The 25493-nt window shown below is 40.1% G+C and overlaps 1 protein-coding gene across 3 annotated transcripts in view; it reads left to right on the forward strand.

Annotated features, from left to right (window-relative positions):
* Positions 1–25493, forward strand: part of RNGTT (RNA guanylyltransferase and 5'-phosphatase) — a 409198-nt gene that overhangs the window by 341535 nt on the left and 42170 nt on the right. For all 3 annotated transcript variants that reach the window (XM_026654244.2, XM_026654251.2, XM_026654249.2), the window contains one exon: positions 8241–8307. In XM_026654244.2, the coding sequence (XP_026510029.1) occupies positions 8241–8307 (67 nt within the window). The remainder of the gene's footprint in view (positions 1–8240; positions 8308–25493) is intronic.

The following is a 25493-nucleotide window of genomic DNA, read 5'->3' on the forward strand; positions in this document are numbered from 1 at the left end:
ATAGATATTTTCTCTGTTGGGGGGAGGGATAGCTCAGTGGTTTGAGCATTGGCCTGCTAAACCCAGGGTTCTGAGTTCAATCCTTGAGGGAACCACTTAGGGATCTGGGGCAAAATCAGTACTTGGTCCTGCTAGTGAAGGCAGGGGGCTGGACTCGATGACCTTTCAAGGTTCCTTCCAGTTCTAGGAGATAGGATATCTCCATTAATTTATTTTTATTTATTTTTTTATTAAATTTATCTTGTTCTATAATACACATCACAGAGCTTCTTATAAAAAAGCTACTACATTTGGGTACAGATGCTCAAGTGCCATTTTATTACTTATTTAAGGCCCTCTATCCCCAGTTTTAATGATGAGTTGGTGGATACAAGAATCAACCCCACAGTACTTTCAGGATTTTGAAAGAAGGACTGACATTTAAATCTTTCACTGTAAGCTGTGCCTCCGTAAATATGCAGGTTACATTATAGACTATCAGAAATGTTAGTGTTGTAGCCTAGGTTTTTTGCTTTTTGTATCCTGCTATAATACATCTAAAGCAAACCACCAGTTGAAATGATTGCTCTGTTTGGTTGTATTCATCTTTTTTCTGCTCTAACATCTTAAAAGATACTGTATTCAATAATAACTTGTATACTGCTTGCTTGCAATACATGATGTGTCTAGATGTTGCAGTGTGTACTAATATAATAGTGCAGAGGAAGAAAAGCATCGTAACAAGATAACAGAATTAAAACCTTGTACAGTAATTTGTTCAGGACAAATGTAGATGTTTTAACGGTCACTTTATGTTAGCACTGAAATCTATCGAAAAGAAACATACGTAGTATGAAATTAACCCTGTTTCTGATTTGTTTCATGCAATAGAAGCAAAAAACAATAGGCTAACTTACATTTTTCCTTTCTGAAATATTAAATCATTAAGGCAAGATGTTCTCCTATAAAGTGTTTTCCTTGTAATTTGAAAAAACCCAGAGTTTTTATTTCTTTGAACTTAGGCTTTTTTTGCTTTGTGTAGTTGTCTTTCAAGTTAAAACCATGTTCTACTTCTGTCACTTATATATGCATGTATGTAGGTACCTAACTCATTCATCTTATATGCTTGGTGTGTGGCAGGATGTTCTGCACTTAAGAAATGAGTGAGTGTTTTTCAGATTTTTCACCTCATCATGAAAATGTTGCCTTTAGAGACATCACTGAGACTTTTTGTCTCTAGGGCCTGGTCTACACCACAAAGATAGGTCAACATAAGCTGCTTTGCTTCAACCTAGTTGTGCATGTGTCTTCACATAAAGTTGTCTCCCACCTGTAGCCCATAGGGCAAGCTGCCTTTAATTATATTCACTGCCTTGCCTTCATTATATTTTGTCTTTATTATATTAAGTAGTAATGCAAGGAACTTATATGTATTGCTAAATGTATTAATACATTATTGTACATATAGAAGACCTCCTACCGTGTGAGTGTTGCAACCATACTCATCAGGGTTCCCAACTATATAGTAATTTTAATAATACTGGGCCTGATCGATCTTGGGACAAGAACCTATCAACCCTCAAAATAATAACTGGGAATTGTTAAGTAATCAGTATCATTAATAGATACATAATACATAATTATCCATCAGACTACACCCCATTACTCTGGCATAGTAACACCACCTCCCGGAGCAGCATTGACCCACGGTCAATGTATAGAGGTCGATGCAATGCGAATGTAGACGCTGCATTACTTTATATCAACACTAACAGTCCTCCAACAACTGTCCTACAGTGCTGGACACTGACTGCTGTGGTCACAACTGTGAGCTCCACTGCTCGGGGTAACTGTTATGTTCCCTTCTGGTGTTATCTGGACTGTGACCTGCTAGGTCACTCCAATCCTTGACTCTGGGAGCCAGCCTTACCTTGCTCTGCTGTGAGAACCCCCGCCCCTGGGCTGTTCACGCACAGCCTCTGGCATGTAAACTGCTCCTTGGATTGTGGAACCAAATGACACTAGCCAGTATCTCTGGTCCCAGACACAACCCTAGGAACCTCCGACTTGCCGTGTCCAGTTATGCCCACTGGATGCTGCAAGCTTATATGAGTTTGTCAATTTAACAAAGAAATTGTTATGTACCAGGCTTGTTATCCCAAGGGGAGTCTCTGACACGCTTCAAACCAAACGCACTGCTTCAGGTAGAATAAACAAACAAATGTATTAACTACAAAGGATAGATTTTATGTGATTATAAACCAAAGCATAACAAGTCAGATTTGGTCAAATGAAATAAAAGTAAAACACATTCTAAGCTGATATTAGCACCTTCAATGTCCTTACAAACTTAGATGCTTCTCACCACAGGCTGGCTGGTTGCTCTTCGGCCAGACTCTCCCCTTTGATCAGCGCTTCAGTCTTGGTGTGGTGTCTGTAGATGTAGGTGGGAGAGAGAGAGAGCATGGCAAATGTCTCTCCCTTTTATCATGTCCTTTCTTCCCTCTTGGCTTTGTGCCCCACCCCCTCCCTTCAGAGTCAGGTGAGCATTACCTCATTGCAGTTCCAAACTAACCAAAGGAAGGGGAGTGACTCCCTCGAGAATCTAACAGATTCTTTTGTTGCTGCCTAGGCCAGCGCCCTTTGTTCCTGTGAGGCTGGGCTGGGTTTGTCCCATACCTGCCCTGATGAGGTGTGAACTGCCTCTCTGCTCTTGGAGAGTTTTTTCCTGGGCTTGCTTTAAGCCATGACGATACATTTTCAGCCTCATAACTATATACATGAAATTATAACCTATAACATTACTATAACAACCATGCTCAGTGCATCATGAGCCTTCCGAAGACACCCAACATGACAAACTTTGCATTGGATACCACACAATCATTTTATAAAGATGAACATGGGGGGCAGGGTGTTCTACCGGGGTACAGAGCGTCACAGTCACATAGACCAGAAGTCCTCCCTCTCCCCACTTAAAACCCCCACCAATTTTTGAATGCCTTTTTCTGGTTGGCCAGCTTGGTGAGAATACCTCTATCTGCTCTCTATTGTGCACAACTGACTGGCTGACCAGACATGCTACTACCTGTAGTAGATAGTAGATATTGGATCTCTGGACCTGTGGGGAGAAGAGGCTGTGCAGGCACAACTTCAAACCAGTGGTAGAAATGTTGACATGTACAAGCAGATTGCTCAGGGTAAGCAGTAGAAGGGATATGACAGATACCAGCAGCAGTGCCGCGTAAAAGCCAAGGAACTGCAGCAGGCATACCAGAAGGCCAGGGAGATCAACAGTGAGCTGCATGCCATACTCAGCAGAGACTCCACCACCCCGCACACCACTGTGGATACCTCTGCGAAGCCTGAGTCACAGGCCCCTGTCATGAATGACAAGGAGGAGGTGCTGAAGGAAGAAACGGAGGATGAGGATGGGGACAGACATCCATGGGATCCAGCTGTGCAATAAGCCAGGACCTGTTTTTGACTCCACCCCATTCCAGCCAGTCCCACCAGTCAAGCACAGGCAAGCCCAATGAAGGGGAAAGAACCTTGGGTAAGTGTGTAAATAAATTTTTCATTACAGGGATGGCACCCCCAAATTAGCAGGACACAGCTATTTACTTCTCAGTAGTTTACTCATACTAGAAGATGTAGTGGTACAACAAAGAGAGGTAGAGTTGCTCTCTGCTTTTTCATTTCCACTCTAGGGTTAGGTAGGGGGAGGGCATGTGGAGCAGATTTTTTATGTACACAGGTATGTCCCTTGAATCCTGCTGAGAGTTCTCTATGAAAATTTCATGGAACTACACTACATTCCTCTGCCGAAGGTTTCTAGGGATGGCAGCCTTATTTCTCCATCCGTGGTAGGACTCTTTCCCATGCCAGGTGGTGATAACTCTGGCAAACTAGTGGCATATGGGACCAGGTGGCTTTGGGACGCCAGCAGCAGCACTTGTGCTCTCTCTGCGTTTGTTATCCTCAGGAGTTGAGATATCAGCTACCACTACAACCACCACCACCTGTGGAAATTGGTGGCAGTATTCAGTGCCATTGCCCTATACTCAGCTTCATGCAACCAATCAATTCCCCTCCTAATTTCCCTCACCCCTGGTGGGTCATATTATGGCTTGAGCTGAGAGCAGCAGAAGTGTCAATCAGCTTGTCTTGTTTAACACTTAGGGGGCAAGGGAAGGGGCAAGTTCTGAATCTTAAGTTTTGCTTTCTGTTCCTACTGTACTGACAATGGTACCTTTGTGTGTTTTATCTCTAGCTGTGGCTGTTGTGGCCTTGATGGCAACCCCCTCCATACCAGCAGAACTACTGACCCAAATAAGGAAGAGGAAAAAAAGAGGACACGCGAGGACATGCTCTGTAAGATCCTTTAAGCCAGTGCTGCATCAGACCTTGACCAGAAGGCCTGGAGATTGAATGTTGCAGATTGTATGGAGAAGGTCAGAGCAGACAGAAAAAAGATGCAGCAGGAAAAGGAAAGAGAAATGCACCAGGACATAATGGGGCTTCTCCAGCAGCAAACTCAGATGCTGCAAACTCTTGTGGACCTCCAGGCTCAACTCTCATTGCAGTCTGTGGCGAACTGAAGCTTAGTGCCTCCCTACACTCCCCTTATCCCTCCCCCAGCATTCCTCATTGCCTCAGGGCCGGCATAGCTACCCCTACCACTCCACACTGGGGGAAATTATGGACATCCATAGCTTCACCTACGCTGATCTGAAAGCCACGGCTGATGTATGTTGTTGCTACAATGGACATCAATGTTCTGTCCTCTAGGTTACTTATTAAGGTTCCTAAAAAATGTTAAGGTAAAATGTATTTACTTTTAAGTTCTTCAGATGATTTTTGGATCTGTTTTTGTTAGTGAATAAAACACTTTTGTTTTGAAAGTTATTCATCTTTATTAGTTTACAACACATGATGTATAGTGCCTGCTCGCAGTGAAAGTAGTGGTCTTGTACACTCACTACCCATTGGATCAGTGCCAAATGTAGTCATCATAAATGTACAGCAACCCTCCAACATTAACAGCTGCACTGTCATTGATATATGCACAGATGTGCATCAAGAACTACTCAATTCCTAATAGGCCCCAAAACTGCTGCACAGGGTTGAACACAGTACACCTCAGCATATTATTGTGGCTTGCTGTTAAAGTGCTTTCAAAGCCTCCCTAAGCCGTATAACTCCTTGTTGAGTTTGTCTGATAGCCCTTGTATCTGGCTGTTCAAACTCAGCAGACAGCCACTCCACTTCCACTGCAACTTTCCCCCATTTGTTTCACAAATATTATGCAGGACACAACAGGAAGCTATAACAACTGGGATATGTTTCACACTGCTATCCAATCTGGTGAGTAAACAACGTCAGCACCCTTTCAATCCACCAAAAGCACATGCAGCTGTCATTCTGCACTTGTTGAGCCTGTAATTGAATCTTTCCTTGCTGTTGTCAAGGTGAACGGTGTATGGCTTCATTATGCAGGGGAGTAAAGGGTAGACTGGGTCCCCCATGATCACTATTGGCATTTCAACATTGCTAATGGTAATCTGCTGGTCAGAAAGAAGGTCCCTGCTTGTAGCTTTCTGAACAATCTGGTGTTCTTAAAGATACGAGTGTCATGCACCTTCCCTGACCTGCCAACATTGATGTCAGTGAAGCGTCCCGGGTGATTCACCAGCACTTGGATAACCATGGACAAGCATCTTCTGTAAGAGATGTCGGACAGCAACACGTCCCATGCAGGTTTGTGGGAAACTGAAAATAGGTGTGAATATTATGGGATGGAGAACACTGCATTATGGGAAGTTGATCCCTTACTCCCAATACCACTGCATAAGTTGTTTCTGCCTCACCATGCATTGCCAAAACTACCCAAAACACAGTGCGCTGAACGGTGGTGGATTGTACACTGGATACCTATCAATGATGCACTGCATTGTGCATCGACACAAGCACTCCTGGTGAGTATGTGCTGCACTGACGCAAGGAGAAACGTATGCATGCGCATAAATGATATACTAACTGCAGTGGCTATATGCCAGTGTAACTTGAATTAGCAAAAACTTGTGGTGTAGACACGACCTCAGAAGGAGAATCTTGGAGACTAAAGAACCCAAGGGTGTGACCTTTTTCCAGCAAGGGAGAATTAAAAGAAACTTTCCTTTTCCTAACAAATTCTTCTAGAACCCAGGAGCGACTCTTGTAGAATATTAATGTGTATACCATATTAAATTGATTTACTAAGTTTAACTACAGAATGTTTCTGTTTCCTCATAGCTTAGATGCATGTAGTTGACAAAGGAAAAACATAAGGGAATTTAAAAAAAAAAATCAAAAGGAGAAATAAGATCTTTAAGCCAATATAATGGTCATTTAGTTTACATTTAATACAATTGAACAAAATTGGAGATTAAATTTTTGGGACATGACTTAATTATTTTTTTAGTTAGCACTAAAGTTATGTTCCTTTAGCCATATTAATCCACTAAATCAAATGCTTCTAAGATATCTACAGAGGCAGTATACCATTCCCTAGACAAAAGCTTATTATTTACAAGATTAAACAAAGAGGTGATTGTTGATTTTTTTTTTCATCTCATGGCAATTGATTCTGAATTAAGGCAGTATGAGAATATAGATAAAAAGCTGATAAGGAATGAAACACTTTTCAAGCAAAGTAGTTAATATTGACGGAGTGGTAATAACCTTGTAATTCTGTGTCATCAGTCTCAATAAATAAGGCACGCGCATACACCATGTTTTACAGATGTTGGAACAAACTAGTATTAGTAAAATAAAATATGTAGATAGGGCTATTAAACTGCAGTTTATTCCAACAAGCCTTTTACTACACTTGGTTGTATTGGATGTTTCTTTGGAAAGGTCAATCATGAGCTTCTGTAGACGTTCACTAATATCAATTGAAAGAATCATAAAGACTCACACCTGCAATGGTTCTGCATTTCTGGTGTGGAGAAAATAGCAGTGTAACATAGACACAACTACTTCCTATCACTTTATAAAACATATTTTTCCCTTTTCTGTAGCCTTTATTGAAACAGGTTATATGTGTATCTTATTCTGAAATGACAAGTGCTGAAATAGTATCTTTTTGAAATTCCTTTAAAACCTATTTTGCTGCTGTTGTGTAGCTCTTCCAAAACATAGTGATATCCCTTGAACCCTTATCATGGGAAGTATTTCCCTTTTTTGCTTACTACTAATCCTTCAGGCACCACTACTTAACTACTCTTCTGACAAGCCCCCGATGCTTTTATTTTAATTTTAGAAATGGTTAAATATTTACTAAATGTGCCTCTCTCTCCTTGGAACCATTTGACCAGCACACTAGCTTTTTCACGTTGGAGACCTACATTCCAAACTTGATTTTTCACAACTGAATATGACCCAATAGTGTGAGTGGTACAGTACTCCATTGCTTTCAGCTGTCTGCTTTTCTTTGAGGGCATCTGTATACTTGTATTTCAGGGAATTGCACCACCTGGCACTCAGAGCTCCAGAACTTCTTAGTAACATTGGCCTCTTGTGGTCCTGTGTAGCATCTGTCCTTGCTTCAGGAATCAAAATTATTTTGTTTTCAGGGGTACACAAACTTTTAGGAACCATTTTACCCTATTTTTAGCTAAACTTTTGATGCTATATGGTGGCTTAGAATTTTAATCAGAATCTCTTGAAATGATTTTGAGCGATGTATGGTATGTTAATTATTTGTTAAGCCATTATATGACAGCAGAGATTCTTTCAGATTTTCTGTTATTGCATTGTGATAAGTCACTTTGGTTCATTTCAGTTGTATCACTTTATATAATGTTACAGTTGCATGTCTGATACTATTTTAAATCTATTAGACTTGCTGCTTTGAATGGTGAATCTGTTTGTCTTTGTTGTTTTAAAGTTGCAATTTTGTTGATTCTATTACTCTAAAGAGCCATACTAGATGGAAATGATGTATGCCCTACCACTCTTGCATGTGGCCAGGCACCAAAGGTATTGTGAAATGACTTTATTGGAGCACTTCTTACAGAAGGAATATAAATTACCAATTCACAAGTTATGTTGCTCTATCTTTAATGTGTGTCCTTTCTCTTTAATTTATCCTGCAAATGGTTAACTTCTATTTTATCTCATTTTCAGTAGCAGTTCTGCAGTATGACCATAAAGATGGTTACAGTGACATGTGTTTAGTTACAAACAATGTTTTAAATGATGTTTTCTTTTTTTAGATTACTTACCCAGAATGTTGGTCTTCTTTATGTTGGAAGTTTTGACAGACCTTTTGCACAAATTAAGGTACGACTTTTGGTTTACTTGAAAGTTATTAAACACTTGTATGATTATAGTCTTGATATTTCAAAATACTTTTGAAGGAATCAATATAATTTCAAGAAAAATAAATGAAAAATAATGTAATTTCCTTGGGTTTTTTTTTTCCTGGGGTTATTTCCAAAGACATTTATATATTTAGCTGTCAGAGAAGTTCAGTGTTTTCTTGCATCATGTTTTGATTACTTTTGATTCTGGGTTAATTACCAGAAACAAAATGTTCATATTTTTTTTAGGTTACTTGTCAGTGACATTTCAAAACAAAACCACCTTTTGAACTTCTTAAACTTTCAAGTCATTTTTGACTGGGAGGACATTACAGTGGAAACTACAGATTATTTCCACACTATTATTACACTTTATTGTAACGGATTGTACAGTTTCTGAAAAGTCTTTTATGACTTAATGATCATATTTATCAGCTAAACTATAGTTTTACTGCTTCTAATTACTATTTGCCAAAGAATCATTGCTGTGTCCCTTCAGAATAAAAAATTATTTCATTATTCCAAATGGAAAACTGCCTTTGATCCTGTCAGCACCAAAAGTGGCATTGCTATTCACAAGCATTCTATATTTAATGTAAGTAGTGTCAGGCAAAATGTCTAATTAAAATATGATGCAGTTTAGTTAAACATATTTATAAACCATTCTCCAGTCAAACTACCAAATGCTATGTTAAAGCAGTGTAAAATGTCTGATTGAAACATACAAAAGCAAGACAATTTAGGCAAAATTATTTGGGCTTGTTCCTTAAGTCAGACAACTGAAAGACTTTTTTCAGGTTAGTAGTACATAGTAATGGTCAATGTTTAGTTCTGATTTGATTCTTAAAGCCTGATCCTGCAATCTTTGTGCAGGTAAAATTCCCATTTAAGTCAGAGACAGAATGTGTATGGTTATAGAATCATAAAATCGAGTCCAGCCCCCTGTTCTGTGGAAGGACCAAGTAAGCCTATATCATCCCTGGCAGATGTTTAATCTGTTCTTAAAAACTCCAGCGATGTTGATTCCACAACCTCCCTTGGAAGCCTATTCCAGTCTTTAACTATCCTTATAGTTAGAAAGTTTTTCCTAATATCTCACCTAAATCTCCCTTGCTACAGATTAAGCCCATTACTTTTTGTCCTGCCTTCAGTGGACATGAAGAACGATTGATCGCCATCCTTTTTATAACATCCCTTAATATATTTGAAGACTGTTATCAGGTCTCCCCTCAGTTTTCTTTTCTCAAGACTAACCATTCCCAGTTTTTTTAATCTTTCCTAGTAAGTCAGATTCTCTAAACCTTTTATCATTTTTGTTGCTCTCCTGTGGACTCTCTACAGTTTGTCCAAATCTTTCCCAGAGTGTGGCACCCAGAATTGGATGCATTACTCCAGCTGAGGCCTCACCAGTGCTGAGTAGAGTGGGACAGTTACCTCCCGTGTCTTACATATGACACTCCTGTTAAGGCACCCCAGAATGATATTTGCTTTTTTTGCAACTGCATCATATTGTTGACTCATGTTCAATTTGCCGTACACTATAATCCCCAGATCCTTTTCAGCAGTACTACCACCTACCCAGTTATTCCCCTTTTGTTAGTTTTGCATTTGATTTTTTCTTCCTAAGTGAGGTACTTTGCACTTGTATGTACTGAATTTCATTTTGTTGACTTCAGACCAATTCTGTAATTTGTCAAGGTCATTATGAATTCTAATCCTGTCCTCCAAAGTGCTTGCAACTTATCCCAGGTCGGTGTCATCTGCATACGTTCCACTCCATTATCCAAATCATGAATGAAATTATTGAATAATACCAGACCTAAGATTGACCCCTGCAGGACCCCGTTAGATATGCCCTTCTCAGTTTGTCTGCGAACCATTGATAACTACTCTTTGAGTAAGGTCTTTAACCAGTTGGGCACCCACCTTCTAGTAGTCCACATATCCCTCACAGGCTGCTGGGTCTCTGTGATATTTTGTTGGTTTCATAGTTTCTTTAACAAGTTAAAATGGGAAATAAAGTATGTGGAAGATTTCTTTACTGAAAAGGCCTTATCTTCTGCCATATTAAATGTAAATTATGGAAGCTTGCCATCTTTTGTATGTGTGGTCAGATGTTGGCTGCGTGTATGTTCATTCAGTGTACTGCCCCAGCTCTGTGGAGATAGCAGACCTCAATTAACTGTCCAATAAATCCACAGACTTGGGTTTCAGCGAAGGCACCCGGCCAGGTTTATTTTCGACAAAGCACGGTAATAGCACCTGTCAGACTCTAGGAGGATACTAAGCCGTATATGCTCGTGACAATGGACGCAGCTCAGTCAGTGGTGGGACTTTCCACTGCTCCCTAAGCTGGCCAAAGATACTCCCTCTGAGATACCTCTTTATACCCCGATACAAACAAGTTAGTACTGCCCCTTTCACATAGTTAGTTACTGCCCCCTGACGTTGCTAGTTATCACCCATCTTGTACGTGTTGGTTCGATTAAAACATCTCTATTACGTACTGTCATCCTAACCGTATCTTTTAAAAGGGGTCAATGTGTTCCTATTATCCTTGGAAAATATTTTTTTGTACCATCCTTAATATCGGGATGTTCTGGTACCACTTAATATCGAAATGTGTTTGTGTAAGCACTCTGTAACTAGCACTTCTTAAAAATGTTTATTTCCACAATATCAGCCCTAGTCTTGCCAAATTCTGTAAGCAGGTCCTGTCTCATACCAGGCCTCTAATACAAGGGCTTATGTCTCAAGCTCTCTTCCTACTACAGTATGTAAGCAACCTTACGAGCTGGAATATGTTGGCTAAGGCTATTATCCAATGTTATCTTACTTGGTATTCATAGACTGTTATAGTGAAATATGTATGTTTGCAGCAGATGGGTACACAACCTGATGTAAAGAAATATCATTATGATGGATTAGTTAAAATCTTTCATCTATATTTATCAATTACTCATTATATCAGCATTTAAAGAAAGGAGGAGCTGTCTGCTGCTCCTAAATCAAGCTTTGTTGTCCCAAGTCACTACATTTTTAAGTTCATTATAAAATTGTTTCCAGGTCGCCAAGACAAGGGTAAATATTAGTATTTTTTTTATTTTACTTTGTTCTGCGATCACACTAAAATACAGTATTGAATTTCAAAGGATACCTCTGCATATGCTACAATGTACTGTATCTTATAAATTCATGAAGAGAGCACAAATTCTGAGAGAAAATCAAGAAACTTCAGGAAGAAATTTGAACAGTACCATGTATTCCAGGTGATTCCATCCCAATTACTGTAGTATGGAAGTACTCTAGGGGCTTGTCTCCACTTACCGGGGGATTGATGCGGGGTGATAGATCCACCAGGGGTCGATTTTCGGGTCTAGTGAAGACCCACTAAATTGACCACCAGGCGCTCTCCCATTGACTCCGGTACTCCACCAGAACGAGAAGCGTAAGGTAAGTCAACAGGACAGTTTCTCCCATCGACCCAGCGCGGTGTAGACACCGCAATAAGTCGACCTAAGGTACGTCGACTCCAGTTACATTATTCATGCAGCTGGAGTTGCGTAACTTAGGTCAACTTAGCCCTGTAGTATAGACCTGCCCTAGCAGATGACCATTTATCTTTTTCCAGATATCATGTCTGTTTTTCAAGAAATGAAAGAATTAATCTATTTAGATTTATTTACCTTTTGAGTTAACAAAAGCCTCTCCTCCACCCCAGTTATTCTTTATCTGTAAAGATTCGTGTTTCAGTGGTGTTGTAGCTGTATTGATCCCAGGATATTGGAGAGGCTGGGTGAGGAAATATCTTTTATTGGGGGGAGGGATAGCTCAGTGGTTTGAGCATTGGCCTGCTAAACCCAGGGTTGTGAGTTCAATCCTTGAGGGGGCCACTTAGGGATCTGGGGCAAAAATCTGTCTGGGAATTGGTCCTGCTTTGAGCAGGGGGTTGGACTAGATGACCTCCTGAGGTCCCTTCCAACCTTGATATTCTATGATTGGACCTGTTTGGTTTCTAGAATCTTTAACAGCCAATGGAGAAAGTTCCCTCTTTTCTTCCAGTTTCCCCACCAACCACTAAAATGCTTCCCTGTGACATCCATGACCAGTGTCCCACTTATTCATTTTGAAGCATGACTCTCTCTGAGAAGGTGTAGATTGTGACCTGCATCCCTGCCACTTATCAAATTACACAGTTCAAGGAAGAAAAAGTATAAAAAGAAAAGTAAGGAAAAGTGTGTGTGATCTTATACCTGACAATGGTCCTCTGTAATTTGAAAAACCAATACGTGGTTTGTTACAAACATGTCTTGCCCCTTTACATGCCTTATTCCAAGAAAAGAGAAATCAGAATGTGCTCATAAAATTCTTTGCATTTTTTATTAGAGATAAAGTCCTTTAGGATCCTTTTACTTTGTTATTGATTTTCTAAGGACTGCTTCCTACATCAAGGTCTAACGAAGAACATCTTTCTCTCTTTGAGCCTTAACTTGATCCTCTGAAGATTGTGATTACCCTATTCATAGCTCTGGGATTTTTTTTTTCCTCAAGATTTTCTTTGTGGTGATGTCCTGCAGAGTGTGTGAGCTGATGATGTTACAATGCTATCTTTCTTTCATTAATACAAGTGACTCATAAGATGGTTCCCTTCTTTGGTCTGAATGACTTATCCTTTTTTATCTTAATCAAGAGATTCCCCTTCTTATCTTTAGTCTGACATCCATTTAGTGGTGCTGGAACAATCTGTGTAGTGGGAATGCTGAGAGCTGTTGAAGCAAACTGTAAACCCTATATATGATGGAAACCACTTCAAGCCGGAGGTGCCACCCCCAGCAGCCCTAGTTCCAGCACCTATGCATCCATTGAAAGGAAGTCATGATCTATAGATATTAGATCCTTATCTTGTACCTAGAATTCAATTTCTGGCTTCTGAACTTCCTGTTGGAATTCATTATATAGAAGGAACATAAAGTTATACCCTCCTTGAGTCTTCTAAATCTATCAAATCTGGTATCAGGTAGATCAGAAGCATCACAGAAGGAAATGAAGGGCTCCCCTGCCTGGAACAAGGAGAAACTTTCTGCAGTTTTTCCTTCTAGTGGTTTGGTCTCCCATGAGATTTCTGAGCCATTACAGGCTTCATGCTTTGCCTCTCTGAGCATAGCATTTAGATATAGGGTTCTTAAGGCTATTATCCAATGTTAATTCCTTTTAGTTTCTTTCTTTTCAGGGTTGTTGGTTGATCTGGAGAACTCAATAGAAATTTCTATGCATAAATTTGATTTCCATACCTTTAGTAGTTCGGTGCATTCCATCTTCAGCTGGAGCAAGTAATTTTAAGGGTTTGCAGTTTTTATTCCTGTGCTCATCTGTTTAGTGACTTTCTTGATCTTAAGGAAGTTATGTTGTAGAACCTAACAGCAGACAAACTGAACGAAGATAGTGCTAATATCTGTATTGTTATATTAAGCAAGCATGTGATGAATGTTTGATAGTTAGTGCAGATGGTTGGCATGGCCTGTCATTTAATTGATGAAGGGGAATTAGTGAACTGAAAATTTGGAAATCAAATTAACCATTGTAATGAAAATTCCCATGTATTTTTCAAAGCACTGCTTTTTTTAAGGTTATATTGAAGGAATGGGCTTAATTTAAGGTTAGTACTCAATGGCATTTTAGTTCTGTTTTTAAATTATATTATTTCAGTCTAACATATAACTCTAGCATCTGTTCAAAGGGGTTATAAAACATTTTTGCTTTTAGATATATTTAGTGTGTTTGTGTGTGTGTATACATATGTATATATACACCTCTACCGCGATATAACGCGACCCGATATAACACGAATTCGGACATAACGTGGTAAAGCAGCGCTCCCGGGGGGGCGGGGCTGCACACTCCAGTGGATCAAAGCAAGTTCGATATAATGCGGTTTCACCTATAACGCGGTAAGATTTTTTGGCTCCCGAGGACAGCGTTATATTGGGGTAGAGGTGTATATACTGTCTAAATAGTAACAGCTTATGCTATTAACTTCTAGGAAAGTGAAAAGGCTATGAATTGAGCCTTGAGGGAATTCAGTGATTTACAGCTTTCTCTGTTAAGTATTTGTGATTTGTCCATTAAATATCTCTTAAAGTCTCACAAACTAGATGAAACTAAGAAGGCTTCTGTAACCAGATATCATGATCAACTAGATAAAATAATTTAGTAAAGTAATTTATAATTACCATTTGAGTTTTCCAGAATCCTTTTATATTATAATATTGTTAGTAATCTTAAACAATGCTATTACCATAGAAATTTTATTCCAGTAAGGAGTAATTACATTGAATACACCAGCATATGCAGTAGTAATTTTATGAACTGCCCTGAGTAATGCTTATGGAATAAGTATTCTTCATGACACATTTCCAGATATATTTTCCTTTTAAAGTAAAAGTCTCATCGTTTTAAGTTAAAATGAGTTTTGAAATACAATATATGTTTACACGAGATATCTTATAATGTTTTAAGAAAATAAGATCACAAAACATTTTTTAGGATTGAAAGTTTTTGCAGTTCAATCCCCAGTAGGTTCTGGGATTAAAACAAATCATTCAGTACGCTATGTTCTCCATTATTAAGCAATAATGAATCTTTTGGCAGTCTTCACTATTCAGTTAATGACCAGTTTCACTTTGGGCTCTTAACACATTAAATTACCATTTGAATGAAGATTAATTACTGCTATTTTAAAACAAGATTATTTATTTTAAGAGTAGTTATTAAGAAGTTGCATAATAAATACTACTTTGATCAAAATGGAGCAGTTCATTTTCATAGAACAAGACGACAGTTATGAAGAAAAAGTATATTTTGGACATAGAGATGTGATATTCACATTTTGTATCCACATGTTCTGTGCTCCCATCTTACTGGAAAGATGATCAAAGTTTTAAATCTACTTCTGGAAAAATTTTGCACATTTTCCAGGACCCTGGTGAGGGATAGTAGGTGTCCTACAGCAGTCTCTTGCTCAGTGATTTGTGTAGGATGAAGTTGTAGTTTGAACTACATCTCTAAGTAGCCACTGATTGTAGCTTTACTGAATTTTAAAGAGCAGCATTAGTGGATGTTGGGAGAGAAAGTAAATTAAACTGCAACTCCACCCTGGGCAAATTACTGGCCAGAATCCTATATTGCAGCCCAAACTGCCTCATTCTTCCTCAGCATGTTCAAATATATATTGAAAAAGAAAGGCAATAAAACCTAGTAGAATCCCACACAACAAAAGTCTTCTCGCAAATAGTAGTTGTCTCAAACTACCTTCTTGGATGATCTCTAAAGAGAAGAATAGAGCCATCCAGGTACAAATCCATTCACCCCTGCCATGGTCCACAGGCAAGTCATCATCACCTCGTGATCAGTGGCATAACATGTTCCTGACAGATTAAACAACATCAGCATCCACACCTGACCATTGTCCATATTTAGGATATCAACTAATACTACAGTCTAAGTACCATATCCAGACCTGAAGTCTGATTGACTGGTTCAGCAAAATAAGAAGTCTACAGATGATGCCAGAGTTGTTTTGCCACGGCTTACTTGATCCTTTCCAAAAAAAGGAGAAAGACACAGGGCATTAATTGGGAAGACTGTTGATGGTTTCTCAAACAAGAGCTAGAAAATGACTACATGAGTGAAGCTAGCACATTGCCCCTACTCTGGAGCCAATAACCCTCTCTACTGATAAACATTCCAACATTCAGTAGCTCCCTGATGACTTTAACTAGCCACAAGAGACAGGGTCCATCTGGCAGCTTGTTTGATCACAGTTCTTCAGTCACGTACAGAACTCATATGAACAAAATTGGTCAAAACCTAATGAGGAAACAGATGCTATTCCCAGGCACAATTCTACTATCATAACATGGTCCAAATCCAATTCAGTCTCTTTTTCAAAGAATGTACAATTTTGAGCTTGAGTCCCGTTGGCACCAACCAAGATGAATTGAGTTCTCCACCACATGAAACCGATTACTGGTCAGACTTTCATGTATATTGTGGTGGGGTTTTTAGTTTTTACCACAGCCATGGCATAGCAGCTCAAACTCTGCATACCACAATCAAACCAAAGAGTTTGCAATATAACAATATGACATAGTGAATGAGCGTTGCGGGGGAGAAGGGGGGAGATAGTGAAGAAACAGGGTGAGGTAATGAACAATGACAGGTTTTCACACCATTATGGATACTTGGTTACCCAGTTTAAGCATGTGCACCTCATGGTGGTTCAGGAATGGGTTTGTTACAGGAAAAAAGAAAGATAAACATATAATATGTTTAGTCCTAAAGGCATATAATGGAGTTATTTTGTATGGTTTATAGTTAGCATAGGTAAGTTTATCAAACTTATACATCATTGCCCATCATCCTTGACTGATCTTGGTTCCATTTCTAGTTTGCTGCACAGTTGTTGGCCGATTTCTGTATCCCAGATTGTTGGTGTGGTTGGAATAGTTAGTTGCCTCAAAGTTTTTTGAACATGCACATCTCACTTGACAAGAAGTTCTTCATAGACCAACATTCCCATTGCATGTAGCATCTAGATGATAGCATTCCCTGAGACAGAATAGCATCTCTCTAGTATTGTACCTTTATGGAATATTAGTTGAAACTTGGGCTTCTTTTTTTTTGTTTTTAAGAGAAGGCTCTGCAGGTGCTCACTTTTTAGTCATTCTGTGCAATTACATTTTGGTGCCATGGCAATCTTTGGAGCCAAAGACCATTTCCAGGACTGGCTTAAATAAGTCCTTGAGGCTGGAGATATACAGAGATGCAGAAGGAAGGTTAATATCAGCGCAAACTGCTGATTCTTCCTTTGAGTCACAGAGATGGTACAGGTACATGGTGGTTCTCTTTGGCTTCATGCTGAATCCTACAAAAAAGCAAGGGAGCATGGATCTTGAGGATAAGCTGCAGCTGAGACAGACTCTATGTCAAATTATTTTTCTCTGGTGGAGATCCCTTGAATACTGTAGGATGTGAGTGACAGTGGGAAATGCTGTAGTCCCACTGGCTTTGACATCTTCCTTGGGCATCTGTGGAGTGTCTGGTATCTGGCTGTTAAGAAGCTATATGAGGAGTTTTTTCTCATTCTTCTCCTTAGTCTGCTGTTTATCTTAGTTGGAAACCATCCACATTTCTCGCAGTGTTTGAGGGTTGCCTTGCCACCAAGCCTTGAATTAACCAAGAGGCTAATTAGCTGGAAGTATCTGTCAGCCTCATTGCCATCTAAGGTGGAGTTAAGGCTTGCTCCTAAAGTTTGTGGCCCCAAGAAGCTGCTGTGCAGCTTTTTTGTAAGAGAATGATACGTTTTTGTAGGCGATATGTCTAACCTTTGGTGGTCCTGTACCCATCCTCCTTTTTTTTCCCTAAGATTTGTCCTCTGTTCTCTCCACTGGTGTCCCATACAATGTTGAATAAGGTGTCAGTATTTATCTTGAAGGCACTTAAATGGCCTGGGCCCAGGATATTTAAAAATTCAGCTGAAGTGCTAGGATAATCACTGTGGTTACTGCATTCCTCAGGAACTTTCTGTGATTCTGTGGCCTGCTAGGCAAGGCTGAGAGCTTCTTAACGAAGCTTTGATCCCTATGCCCTTTAGCACCCATCAACCCTTAACCAGGAGGCGGGGCTACTCAGGAAGACCGGGCTTTAAAAAGCCCACTCCTAAGCGACCAGAGGAGCTAGTGAACAGGAGCAGTTAATGGGAGTTTGGAGACCAGAGTGGCTGAACTGGAGGAGCTAAGGGAGACAGAGAGGTACATAGATGAGACTTTCCAGGACACAGTAGAACAGTCTCACCCCGGTCTCATGGCCTCTGTGCTGTTGAGAAGGATGAAAGTCTCAGGGAAGGCAAACATCCAACTGGAGCAGAGGGAAACGATCCCTCCTTCCAGATGATGTGGTATCTTCTCACACTGAGGATACTTCTCCGGGGGAGAGAACTCCAGTTATTAGGAAGAGACAGGTATTAGTAATGGGCAATTCGATCATTAGAAACATAGATAGCTGGGTTTGCGATGACCAGGAGAACCGTATGGTGACTTGCCTCCCTGGTGCGAAGGTTGCGGATCTCTCGAGACATCTAGATCGACTTGTGTAGTGCTGGGGAGGAAGCGGTGGTCATGGTACATGTAGGTACCAGTGACATAGGGAAGGATAGGAGAGAGGTCCTGGAGGCCAAATTTAGGCTGCTAGTTAAGAGATTGAAGTCCAGGACCTCCATGCTACCATTCTCTTCCAGTTCCATGTGCAGGGCTAGTTAGACAGGAGAACTGCAGGGTCTCAATACGTGGATGAGACCATGGTGTAGGGAGGAGGAGTTTAGCTTTATTAGGAACTGGGGGAACTTTTGGGAAAGGGGGAGCCTTTACAGGAAGGATGGGCTCCACCTAAACCAAAATGGAACCAGATTGCTGGCACCTAACATTAAAAAGGTCGTTGAGTAGTTTTTAAACAAAGGGCTGGGGGAAAGCCGACAGGTGCGGAGAAACATGTGGTTCAGACAGAGACATCATTTAGGGGAGGATCTATTAATGGAGATTCTCTATGTCTTAGTAAGGAGGAGAGGATTGAAGATGATAATATACAGGTAGGATCTGATGAGAAACAGTCAAATGAAAAAAAGTCCCATTCAATTTCATCATGCAATGGCAGACAGCTAAAAAGTGACAAGTTTTAAAGCGCTTATATACCAATGCTAGAAGTCTAAATAATAAAATGGGTGAAATAGAGTGCCTTGTATTAAATGAGGATATTGATATAATAGGCATCACAGAAACTTAGTGAAATGAGGATAATCAATGGCGCACAGTAATACCAGCGTACAACATTTATCGGAAGGACAGAACAGGTCATGCTGATCGGGGAGTGGCACTATATGTGAAAGAAAGCATGCAATCAAATGAAGTAAAAATCTTAAATGAACCAAAGTGTGCCATAGAATCTCTTGGATAGTAATTCCATGCTCTAATAATAAGAATATAGCAGTAGGAATATATTACCGACCACCTGACCAGGATGGTGATAGTGACTGTGAAATGCTCAGGGAGATTAGAGAGGCTATTAAAATAAAAAACTAAAAAAAAAAAGGGGGGGGGAGCGGGGGGGATTTCAACTATCCCCATATTGACTGGGTACATGTCACCTCAGGACAGCATGCAAAGATAAAGTTTCTTGACATCTTAAATGATTGCTTGATTTAGTTCTAAGTGGAACACAGGATCTGGTCCAAGAGCTGAATATATCCAGAGGACTGTGTGGTAATAGTGACCATAATATAATTAAATGTAACACCCCACAATGGCCCAACACTGTAGCATTTAATTTCAGAAAGGGGGACTACACAAAAATGAAGTTAGTGAAACAGAAATTAAAAGGTACAGCGCAAAAAGTGAAATCTCTGCAAGCTGCAAGAAACTTTTGAAAGACACCATAATAGAGGCTCAACTTAAATGTGTGCCCCAAATTAAAAAACATAGTAAGAGAACCAAAAAGTGCTACTGTGGCTAAACAACAAAGTAAAAGAAGCAGTGAAAGGCAAAAAGGCATCCTTTAAAAATTGGAAGTTAAATCCTACTGAGGAAAATAGAAAGGAGCATAAACTCTGGCAAATGAACTGTAAAAATATAATTAGGAAGACCAAAAAAGAATTTTAAGAACAGCTAGCCAAAGACTCAAAAAGTAATAGCAAAAACATTTTTAAGTACATCAGAAGCAGGAAGCCTGCTAAACAACCAGTGGGGCCACTGGACAGTCGAGATGCTAAAGGAGAACTCAAGGATGATAAGGGTATTGTAGAGAAACTAAATGAATTCTTTGCATCGATCTTCACGGCTGAGGATGAGAGGGAGATTCCCAAACCTTACCCATTCTTTTTAGGAGACAAATCTGAGGAACTGTCCCAGATTGAGGTGTCATTAGAGGAGGCTTTGGAACAAATTGATAAACTAAACAGTAATAAGTCACCAGGACCAGACAGTATTCACACAAGAGTTCTGAAGGAACTCAAATGTGAAATTGCAGAACTACTAACTGTAGTCTGTAACCTATCATTTAAATCAGCTTCTGTACCAAATGACTGGAGGATAGCTAATGTGATGCCAATTTTTAAAAAGGGCTCCAGAGGTGATCCCGGCAATTACAGGCCAGTAAGTCTGACTTCAGTACCGGGCAAACTGGTTGAAACTATAATAAAAACAGGATACTGGGCTAGATGGACCTTTGTTCTGATCCAGTATGGCCGTTCTTGTGATAGGGGTGAAGTTAGTCTGCAGAAGACAGGGCTTTCTTAAGGGTGGCACAAGGCTGCAGAATAAACTTCCACAGGAACTAAGGATCATCACAAATCTCACCTCCTTCCACTCCAAGTGCAAGATGTACTTCTTCTATCTGCCTTCTCTAATATACACCTCTACCCCGATATAAAGTGACCCGATATAACACGAATTCGGATATAACGCGGTAAAGTAGCGCTCTGGGGGGTGGGGCTGCGCGCTCCGGAGGATCAGCGCATCAGCGTGTCTGGCTCCGACACGCTGCTCTGAGCGGCATGTTAAGGGGCTCGGGCCGGGGCCAAGGAGTTGGATAAGGGGCAGAGGGTCTCAGGGGGCGGTCAGGGGACAGGGAGCGAGGGGGTTGGATGGTTCGGAGGTTCTGGGGGTGGGGGGCGGGCAGGGGGCAGGGAACAGGGGCGTTGGATAGGGCGTGGGAGTCTTGTGGGGATTAGGGATGGGAGTGGTCTCTGGAGGGGGCAGTCAGGGGACAAGGAGCGGGGGGCTTAGATAGGGGGTGGGGTCTTGGGAGGGGTGGTTAGGTGCGGGGGGTCTCTGGAGGGGGTAGTCAGGGGACAAGGAGCGGGGGGGTTGGATGGGTCCGGGGTTCTGAGGGGTCAGTCGGGGCAGGAAGTAGGTGGGGTCGGATAGGGGGTGGGGCCAGGCATGTTTGCTGACTATTAATAACGGAAATGCTTGAGGCCAAAGGAAGTTCAATATAACGCGGTTTCACCTATAACACGGTAAGATTTTTTGGCTCCCAAGTACCGCGTTATATCGGAGTAGAGGTGTATATACATAGCCATCTTTATATATTAAAACAAAAATTAATATCAACCCCCCTACCACCAACAACAAAAACCCTACTAAAACAAAACACTTCATTGCACACACAATTCTTCCCATGTGGAGACTAAGTCAGAGAACAAAACTGGTATGGCAGATGTTAATCATGCCACTTAACTATACTACTGGAAGACACTCAGGGCATGTCTTCACTAGCAACGTTAAAGCGCTGCTGCTATAAAAATACCGCCTCCATGAGGGGAATAGCTACCAGCGCTGGGAGCGCAGCTCCCAGTGCTGGTGCACTGTTTACACTGCCACTTTACAGCACTGAAACTTGCAGAGCTCGGGGGGGCGGGGGTCCACACCCCTGAGCCAGAAAGTTTCAGTGCTGTAAAGTGCCAGTGTAGACAGATACTGTGGTGATGAGGGTGGTAGATACTATGGTGATGAGGGTGGTATAAGAACATATATAAAATAGATTAGGTAGGTTCATTTTCAGGGATACAATTGTAGGACCATAAATTCCTCAGAACTAGCACCATCTTTTAGAAGATCTGCTGGTAGAGTCTCTGGCCAGTTTACAGTTCCTTCTTCACCTGCATCAGTGTCTGGCCATTCATCTCTATTAGCTGGACTTCCACAAGTGCTTCACACCTGTTACAAAGAAGACTTTTCTACAAAGTGATGTTGATGGAAGTTATTAGACAGATTGTCTCCTGTAGATGATGTTGTGGGGGCTTTCTCTTTGTCCCTTTCTGAGGATGACTATTTATCAGGAATTTGACCATCAGAATGACAAAGCTCTTAATATTAAGTTGTCAACAGTATATAAATCTTACCACATGTTCAACATCTTGGAGCCATAAAACCAGAGGGCAGAGTGAATATTTCTCTGAATGATGGCAACCTGGACCAGCAAAAGATCTTTGGGTGATGCCAAACTTCATCCAAACACTTTCAGAAGGGACTGACGAGCTGGAAGGATTTGAAGACTCCAGATCTGCTCTGCAATCACAGCCCCCGCTAACCTGCATACCAGAGGAGAGTCACCAATTAAGTTCCAATAGCTCAACGCATCCTTGTACACACTCCCAGAATGAGCAACGGAAGCAGTCTTATACAGGGATTGTCTCATTTTAGGTCTTATACAACATCAAGCCCATTGCCAGCATTACTTAAATGATGAGATTCTGCATGGACAGAGTTCTTCCAATTGGACTTTCTGTGGCCCCAGGGTCTTTGCTAAGTGCCAGGCAAGTCACTTAAGATGTCAAGGTATTCATCTCTAGCCAAACAGGTACAATTGCGATAAAAGCATAATCTCTACAAAGGATCCATTCTGTCCTCAGAAAAAGGTGTACTCTATTCCAGTCCCTGTAATTTAAGATTAAAATATGAAAACTCCACTTTTACTCTGATGCAAAAGGTTTAGTTTATTGTTTTAGGTTTGGTTAAAAACAGTGTACTGACCACACTATACAACAGCTTGGAGACACAGGTAACAGTAACTTGAAATATTCAGGGGGATCAGGCAGATCGACACTTCAAAGGCTACATATGCTAGATGGGGGAGAGGGATAGCTCAGTGGTTTGAGCATTGGCCTGCTAAACCCAGGGTTGTGAGTTCAATCCTTGAGGGGGCCATTTAGGGATAGGATCGGGGCGAGGGGGAACTGTCAGGGACAGTACTTGGTCCTGCTAGTGAAGGCAGGGGACTGGACTCAATGACCTTTCAAGGTCCCTTCCAGTTCTATGAGATAGGCATATCTCCATATATATATATATAGATATATCCTGAGTAAACTGAAGAGACTTGAGGGATGGCTGAGGTTGGATTGTAACCTTGAAACTGAATGTAAAGTGGCATGAGGGAGTAGTCACACAACCCTCAAAAGTCACTACTTTTTAAGGTGTTCTGATTGGATGCCCAGGGTGTATGCACACCCAGATAGTATGGATTCATACTGACAGTCTAGTCAAAGTAGTACAGTTACTGGAATATAACCTGTCATACACTTCAACATGTTGTCCAAAAGACAGAAATTCACTGAACTTATAGAAATGTAATTGTAAAGCTTTTTCAGTTGCTAACTAGAAAACCCCCAACCATTGATCGGTTAAGTTGTGTGGTAATTTTTTTAAAATTAAGATTTGGACCAATCAACTTGAACAATAGCTACTTATATAACCACATGATTTGGTTTTGTAGCCCTTGTCCTTCTTTCTCTCCTTTTATTTTTGACACGCACTTTGTTGCAACTTCTCTCTAATTACGTTGTAAGGACCATCACTTCCTGTGTATTTGTACAGTGCCTGCTATACTGGGGGCCCCAATCCTGTTTGGGACCTCTAGGTTCTTCTGCAGTAAAATATTGTGTATTATTTATATTACAATGAAGTCTAAGGGTCCCAACTTACACTGGGGCCCAGTTATGCTATGCACTGTATAGATACAGAATGAGAACAAATCTGTATGAACATTTTCTAAAATCTGGAATAGCACAAGATTCCACCATTAACTGGTACATTATCACATATACCATACTTAAGATAAGTAACGATAGTAATAGAACCTCATTTATGAATTCACAATGTTCCGATATGCTTACAATAATGCCTACAAAGCAGAAAAAAATAGCATTTTTAGCGCATGTGGTGTTCATAAAATTCCACAGATTTAGGAAGACTACATCTGCAGATTGCTGTAGTCTCTGCCAGTAAGATAAAATAACTGCTTCTAGGTTTTGGACTCTTTTTTTTTTTTTTTAAATTGGCTAGCTTTTATTGTTTCGATTGCTAGTAGTTTAGAAAAAAATCCATCCAAATGTGTTCTTGATAAACACAGGATAAATTAAGCCTTTTGGAAAGGTTAAAATAAAATCTGATTAACTGTAGAATATTTTTATTCTTATTTTAATTTTATATTTTTTCCTATTTTAACTATTTGAAGATAAAATCTTGACATATTTAAATGAATATTGTAAAATGGACAGATTGCAATTCTTCATACCTCAAAGTCTCCTGTTTTCTCAGTTTGGGAATACAGATGCATCTTAGCAATAGAAAATGAGTATGAGAATACATCATTTCTGTCAAAATAGTCATAGACTTTGAGGAACAAGTGCTTGTTGACAGAAGGACATATTTAGAGTGTAAGAATCATCACTATGCTGTACAACTTTATTTTTTTTTATTATATATAAAAAAACTTCCATATATTGCATTTATTTGGAAAATGTGTAGTTGTTTTTTCCATGTTATTGAAGCTGCAATAGTATAAGATAAACAGAAGCTAATTAATTTCCTCAACAAAGTGGGTATATTGTGTGTCATTCAGTTTTCCCATCTGCATTTTTCCTTTGCTGCTGTTGTTTCAGAAGATAAGACTTTCAGCACTTCTATTCTAAGGTCCTTTATTTTTCTTTTGCATTAAATGTCTCTATTCTTTATCTTTGTAAGTAAATGCCTCTTTCATATATTGTCAAAAATATTGAAAAGATAAAATATTTTCATAAAGGTATGGAATCATTATTACCTTACAGAGATAATCATAGAATTGTTGAATTGTAGGACTGGAAAGGACATCAAGAGGTCACCTAGTCCAGCTCCCTGCTCTGAGATAGGACCAAGGAAACCTAGACCATCCCTGACAAGTGTTTGTCCAACGTGTTCTTAAAAACTTCCAATAGTGACATGCCTCCCTTGGAAACCTATTCTTGACCTTAACTGCCCTTATAAAGTTTTTTATATGTCTAACCTAAATCTCCCTTGCTGCAGATTAAGCCCATCACTTCTTGTCCTACCTTCAGTGGACAGAGAGAATAATTGATCACACTCGTCTTTATAACAGTCCTTAACATATTTGAAGACTGTTATCAGGTCCTCTCTGTTTTCTTTTCTCAAGATTAAACATGCCCAGTTTTTTTAACCTTTCCTCATAGGCCATGTTTTCTAAACTTCTATCATTTTTGTTGCGCTCCTCTAGATTCTGTCCAATTTGTCCACATCTTCCCTAAGGGATGGCACCCAGAATTGGACACAGTACTCCAGCTGA

This window comes from Terrapene carolina, unplaced genomic scaffold, assembly GCF_002925995.2.
Source record: "Terrapene carolina triunguis isolate 2854851 unplaced genomic scaffold, T_m_triunguis-2.0 Scaffold42, whole genome shotgun sequence".
Classification (NCBI taxonomy): domain Eukaryota; kingdom Metazoa; phylum Chordata; order Testudines; family Emydidae; genus Terrapene; species Terrapene triunguis.